Genomic DNA, 7,388 nt, shown 5'->3' on the forward strand with positions numbered 1-7,388 from the left:
CTTTTCTGCTCTAAAATCCCCATATTTATTTACTATTGGTTGTGTTGAAGATTTTTACTCCCATATCAAGTAAAGCTTACCTCATCAACTTCCATGTGCCTACTACTTTCGTTTTCTACCTATCATTTCTCATTTCCTTGCAGGTTTTAGTGGCCAATTAATCATATTTTCTTGGACTAATATACAATTTCTTCTTCCTATGTTGATTTATTACTATCCTTTTCAGCTATGTATCTTTCGAACATCATTAATTATTTTCTATGTATTTCGATCGTCTTGTCAATTACATCCCACAAGGCCACAATATTTTTGTAGTGATGAATGAAAGTTCCCATCTCTCACATTATATAACTATCTATAAGAGTTAACTCAAGTGATAAGAACTTGCGTATCTCAATTATAAAGTTGGGGTTCGATTCACATACCTCCAACTAATTAAAGCTTGCTATCTACAAATACAGCAAATATGGCTATTAATTCTACTAATTGATAACATACCAAATTTCTTAAAAACGATAATGTTTTTTTTTTCCTGGTTCAAATGAGCGCGCACTTATTTCGTGAGTGAGAATTGAACCCTCCAATTTCACGGTTGGCTTATCACTTGAGCTAATACTCTATTTTTTGACTTTATTTCAGCTCACATAAGTGCAGTTTAGTTTACCTTGATTCAATTCATTTCATATTATAACTCAATTAAATTCAGTTTAGCTCTTTTCAGTCGAAAAGAACCAAGCATAACTCTTATTCTCTTAAAATCGATTGAACATTCAATATCAAACAACATTGAATAGAAAAACATTTTCAACTACCGTAGTTTTTGTTCGTAATCGAAAATAGCATGTTTACGACCATTTAATTTGAACGTTCAATTAATCAAACAAGATCGAAAATAAGCAAAAGAAATCATATACACGATTAATAAAATTCTAAAAACAAGAAGAAAGAAGACAAAAAGTTTTGTAAAAAAGAAATCAAAGAAGCAAATCATCACCTACTAGTATACTACATAAAAATACAGCCTAGAAAAATAAAGGAGCTGCCCCCCCTCTCCCCTCTCCCCTCTCCCCTCTCCCTTCCTTATTTGACCCCTAATCAAATATACTCAAAAACTCTCTTAATTCCCCCTTTGTTTTCTTCCTTCTATAATCCACTATTAACATCATTACTCTTATTACTTCAACCCTTCCTACTTTCCCTATAAATTCACCCTCCCACAAATCAATTACCATAACCCATTTCATTTAAAACCATAAAAAACAAAAAAAAAATCACAAAATGAATCAATATTGGACCTCATTAGCTTCACTAATGGGGGTACTAGCATTTTGTCAAACAATATTAACAACTATATTCCCACCGTCTTTACGTTACACTATCGTGAAGGTCATGACTCGAATCGCTAACCACTTTTCTCGTCACTGTTATTTCGATATAACAGAAATTGACGGGGTTAATACTAATGAACTTTACAACTCCGTACAACTGTACCTTAGCACCGCCGCCGCATCCGCTACTACAGCCGGTCGGCTGAGTCTCACTCGGTCGGTTAACTCGTCGGCTGTTACTTTTGGGTTGGCCCACAATGACACCCTTTACGATACTTTTAGTGGTGTCGCGATTCAGTGGGACCATATTGTTACTCAGCGTCCGTCTCAAAGTTTCTCTTGGCGACCAATGCCTGATGAAAAACGTGGGTTTATGCTCAAGATCCGAAAGACAGACCGACCCGTTATATTTCCTCGCTATCTCGATCATATCATGGAGTCCGCTGCCGAGATTCGCAGGAATTTTCAAGACAGGTACTCTTTAAATAACTTATTAATGTAGTACCATAATATTTTTATTTTCCGAATATTATCCTAGTACATTAATAATCTTCTTCTTTCTTTTTAAAATATGTCCGTATAATAAAATAAAGAGTCGAGTTTCATGTAATTTGTTATGTTATATTCATACAACCGTCTTATATGTAATAAAAATTGGACAGGTATTTGTATACCAATACGCGGGGTGGATCAATGGACCCGACTCGACCTGGACACCCGTGGGAAGCGGTCCCATTTAAGCATCCCAGCACGTTCGATACTCTTGCAATGGACCCGGCACGAAAATCCGAGATTATTTCGGATCTAAGGGAGTTTGCCAACGGGGAGGCATTCTATCGGGCAACGGGTCGCGCCTGGAAGCGCGGCTATTTGCTATATGGCCCACCTGGAACGGGTAAGTCCAGCATGATCGCTGCCATGGCGAACTTGCTGAACTACGATATTTACGATTTGGAAGTGACGGAAGTCGGGTCGAATTCGGAACTCAGGAAGTTACTCATGAAGACTACGTCTAAATCAATTATCGTCATTGAGGATATTGATTGTTCGGTTAATCTATCCGGCGAGCGAAACAGGAAGAGTACCGCCCCAAATGTGAATAGACCTAGCCACATTGTGCCGGGTCAGGAAGATGGATCGGGTTCGGGTTCGGTGACGTTATCCGGGTTGTTGAATTTCACTGATGGGTTATGGTCGTGTTGTGGGAGTGAGAGAATATTTGTGTTCACGACTAATCACGTGGAGAAGCTTGATCCTGCGTTGCTAAGGAGTGGAAGGATGGACATGCACGTGCATATGAGTTATTGCACGTGTCAATCTTTGTTGATTTTGGTGAAAAACTATTTGGGTTTGGATGAGGTGGATTTAAGTATTCAGCTCAAGGCGGAGTTTGAAAGGTTGGTCAGCAAGGCTAAGATTACGCCCGCTGATGTCAGCGAGGTGTTGATTAGGCTCAGGAGGGATAAGATGAAGGCGTTAGCCGTGTTAGCGGAGGAGTTGAAGAAGAGGGTGGAAGGTACGAAGGGGAACGGTTCGGGTTTAGAGATGGCGGCTGAAGTTGTTGAGGAGGAGAAGAGGGAGTTGGAGATGATGCAATACAATGTCGAAGGTGGCGGTGGCGGTGATGAGGAGGAAGAGGAAGAGGAAGATAAGGGAAGTCTTGAGGATAAGAAGCTTAAATAGTGGTCTATTATTTGCAATCTTGGTGTAATGTTGATGTTATTGTTTAGCTTTTATCTCCTTTTTCACTTAAAAGATTTGAAGGGATAGGGAAGAGGAGACCAAGTATAGACATGTTAATTATGAAATGGTTGAATTTGGGGACAAAATGTGATGTTTTGTAAGGGGAAAATTAAAGGGAATGACAAAAATGACAATCTCTATCAAAATTGAACTTATTAGATGTTTGTTCATCATCATGATGCATGTTAAAGCTAGTTAATATGTTACTTTTGTAGTACTATAAATTGTAATAGTAACAACATATGTGTTGAAAAAAGATGGATGTTTTTGGATATATGAACATGGCAACATGAAAAAAGTGTGATGCAAGTTGTTAACCACATCAAAAAGTTGACATTGATAGCTGATCACCATCTTTCTACATCTTCACTCATCCAGTTCTTTCCACAGCTTAACTGTGACTTCATTACAATATCAAGTATAAATTTTTTGTTTAAAACATGTATATCTGTCTTAAATGTAAAACGATCAATGCAAGAATGAAACTCAAAACCAAATATGTCTTGTATTATCATCTGTATTGATTGATTATGTGTGAAACTACGACATCCTATACAAGTACATTTCTTTCTTGTAGCGGTTTTAATAGATGATCATCAAGTATTAAGCATAATAAGTAATCGAACAAGACACGCGTAACGAAATGTAACACTATTCAAAATCTGAAGATAAAGTATAAAAGTTCAATCTGCTTAAAAAAAACAGTTGATTGTGAAAAAGGAACGAATTGAATAATGTACAAGTGATGGCACTAATAATAAAGTAGGACGAATGACGAAATGCCATTGATACATTGCTGTATAAGTGTTTGATCACATGATAATAAACAATTAAGTAAGTTCATTTGGTCCTCATGACGATTCTGCAATTTTGGCGGATATTTTGTGAGATAAAATGGGTTAGTGGAGAAAGGGACCATGAATAGTGTTGCGAGAGAGAAAAAAATGGAGTGCTTTGTGAGGTAAAATGGTATCCGTCACCAAGAGTGACGGATATGTCTTAATCATAAACAAAATTTGTGAAGTAAGTTAATCTTATCAAATAGGTAATTAATTAAGTAAAAGGAATGATGCAAATTGATGAAGATTGTTTAATTAGAAATGGTAAGATGCGTCACATTGAGCTGGATGGATTATAGAGATTGGATAAATGATAAATCTAAGATGATGAACAATCAGTTGAGTATGTACTCACTCGTATAGTAGTAGTAGCTTGCATGTGGTTGCTTAATTATGCCAAAATTCAGCTATTTGACAGACTTTAACTCTATAATTTACAATTCTTTGGTGGCCCTTTTCCCATTTGTATTCTTGTTAACTTTGCTATCATTTCCAATTTGCCACATCTAGTGGGTTCGCTAAACAGTATCCTTGTATTATTTTATACTTCCTCCTATTCTTCATATTGTTCTCTTTTGATAAGAGCACAAAGATTAAGGAAAAGAATAAAATATGAGTAAGGGGTTGTATGGGGTTTGATGATAGGAGAGACGGATAAATAATTAGGAGTTAAATAAAGAATTGTGGGATCAAAACATTAAGGAAAATAATAAAATATGAGTAAAAGAGTTGAGTGCGGTTTGGTAATCGGAGAGAAAAATGAATAAAATAAGAGTAAAAGTTTCCAAAATAAGAAAAGGGGAGAAAACCTGAATAATTCGTTTAAGGAAATAGGGAAGAAAATAGTGAATAGGAGGGAGTACAAGGTATATCCCTCTTAACATATGACATATTAAATATGTTCATGGAGTGGCGGAGCCAGAATTTTAAGTCAGCGTGGACGAAAATTTTCAACGGAAGCGAAAGGGTAATAGTATAAAGGGACCTCGAAAAAATTCGAAAATTTTAACTAAATATTTCAAAAATTTCAAACGCCAGCGAGGGCAACCATGTAACTGACTTGGTTGGTTAGTAGTTTTGGGTCGAGTTAAAGGCGAGTCAAGTGACACCAAAATGAAATACAAAGGTTTGTAGTTGCATTGGATTACCGTGGAATTAAGTTGTATTTAGACGACTCATAAGAGTTAACAATCATGTTAATCTAATCAGCTTTCGTCAGGTACATAAGGATGGGCTAACATTATACTTTGGGCTATCTCTAGAGCATGCATGCAAATCGTGCCAGGCCCAGTCGGGCGATACGGTCGTCGGGCTGGCCCGGTTCAAGTAAGAACAAATTTGTGAACTTAATTAAATGGTGCTGATTTAGCTAAATTAAGCTTAATGTAGCTGAAATAAGAGTAAATTTGTGAAAAGATGAGCTAAATTAAGCTGAACTCAATTAAATAAAGCTGAACTGAATAGATTTAAACTAAACTGAAATGACCAGTCCAGATCCTATGTCCCATTTTCGTATCCCACTATCTTTCCGTTTGACACATAATCAATAAATATTAAAAATAAGTATGTAGATACTTTTATTAAAGGATGAGGTGTCAAAATATTAAGGCAATGAAACACAAGATGAGACACGATAATGGAAAAGATGATCCCGACTGAGAAACAACAAGCCTAACTCTACAACTAAGAAATTTACGCGAGCTAAGTAAGCACTAAATATTACGTACAAGCATACAAAGAGAGAGTATGAGATATACTAAACAAAAATAGAGTTACGTGTTTAGAGTGCATTAAATCAAGTTATTTTCCGGTAATGTATTATAGTTGGAATTAATCTAATAAACTTAAAAAAGATGTCATCTAGTCAACCTTGATTTCGATAAGCATGAAAAAAGAAGATTATACGTACAATTGTAGAGTAACAAACAGAGATTTTGTGATTTAGTGAAAGTGCCTATGACCAACGCTTCACTAAATTACATACGTTCGCAATGAAAGGATATAAAAAAAAGAGAGTTCTATGTTGTCCAAAAAAAAAAAAAGTTCTACGGAGTACTAGTATATTGAATACTGAGTTTGTCGCCATATTACGTACAAGAGTTGATATAACATAACGAATTTAAGAGACCATGCAAAGAATAAAAAGTTAATTGTGAAAATGACTATTTCTTCTATCCCACTTATTAATTACGGAGCATCAATTAAATCCATCACAAAGATCAAGATCAATTGTGTACTACAAATTATAATGATAAAAGTATGATGTTATTTGTGAGTGTCTACATCAAAAACTATAATATCATAGTACTGACCATATTATAAATTAGTGAGTTATTCGTTTTTATTATAATTGATTTTAAAATGAAATCTTAGTTCCTTATCTTATAAAGTGAACTAAGATTCGAACAGGAGGGATGTTCTGACTTAAGAAAATGCCCTTACGATCCATGATTCAGAAGCAAATTGAGGATTCGTATCAGATTCCCATGGCTATATAAGATGGACAAGTAGCTCTACAAAATACATTGACTTGTTTAAAAATGTGCTAATTAAATTGGATATTGTCAACTTCTAGAAATACTTTGGTGATTATGCCAAAACTTTCCTTAAGATAGTATCGAGTGCGAGAATCCACATCTATAATTGTGTGAGTGGAATGGAGATGTCATTACCAACTTATGTTTCCTCCAATTAATAACTACGTAAATATTAAAGTGTTGAAGTCTCTGTAACCTGGAAAAACAATGGTGCTTAGCCTAATCACGCAGTCTTACCCAAAAGTGTTTAAAAAGTGAAACACATGGTCCAAAGTCGGAATAAGTGAAATAAAAGAAAATTCTACTTTATACCCTGAGTTCTTCGATTTCTTTCTATATTGTATCATGTTGTTTTTATATTCTATATTGTACCTCCAAAACTTATTACTCACTTCTTAGACCATTCCCAAACAGAAAGTCAAGTTAATCGGGTCATTAATATTTTTTCTCTTAATTACAACTTAATTATCTTGAGTCTTGACCCACTTTCACCCTCGCTCCCAAGCAAAAGGTTACGACCTAGGTCACCAACCTAATCATTTTCCACTTTCCAGCCAATGAGAGAGTGCCACCTACCAGATCACCATACTCAACCAAAGGTCACCCTCCCTTTGTTTTGATGGTTGTCCTTTTTTTTTTCCAGCCAATGAGAGAGTGTCACCTATCGAGTCACCAACAAGGTCACCGACTGACCCTGAATACTTCAAAGTCACCAAAATCATCCCCTTAATCCTAATTTAAGGTGTGACTAAGGTAACCCAACAAGGTCACGATCCAGTCGGTGACCTTGCTTGGGGATGGTCTTAGTCTTTTGTTTGTCTTTGGCACACAGATTAAGGAAAGGAGAGGGGATCATTTGTGATGGTTGTTAGTGGATGACAAGTGGACATAATAGAAGGTTTATGAATGGGCAAATTTTAAAACAAAATGATATTTTGTGC

The 7,388-nt window shown here is 35.8% G+C and overlaps 1 protein-coding gene across 1 annotated transcript; it reads left to right on the forward strand.

The window, feature by feature from the left end:
* Positions 1-1,028: 1,028 nt before the first annotated feature.
* Positions 1,029-3,375, forward strand: LOC141592429 (AAA-ATPase At4g25835-like). Its single transcript, XM_074413103.1, has 2 exons — positions 1,029-1,802; positions 1,991-3,375. The coding sequence occupies exons 1-2, from the start codon at positions 1,279-1,281 to the stop codon at positions 3,009-3,011; spliced, it is 1,545 nt and encodes a 514-aa protein (XP_074269204.1). The 5' UTR covers positions 1,029-1,278; the 3' UTR covers positions 3,012-3,375.
* The last annotated feature ends 4,013 nt before the right edge of the window (positions 3,376-7,388 follow it).

This window comes from Silene latifolia, chromosome 7, assembly GCF_048544455.1.
Source record: "Silene latifolia isolate original U9 population chromosome 7, ASM4854445v1, whole genome shotgun sequence".
In the NCBI taxonomy this organism is placed as follows: Eukaryota; Viridiplantae; Streptophyta; class Magnoliopsida; order Caryophyllales; family Caryophyllaceae; genus Silene; species Silene latifolia.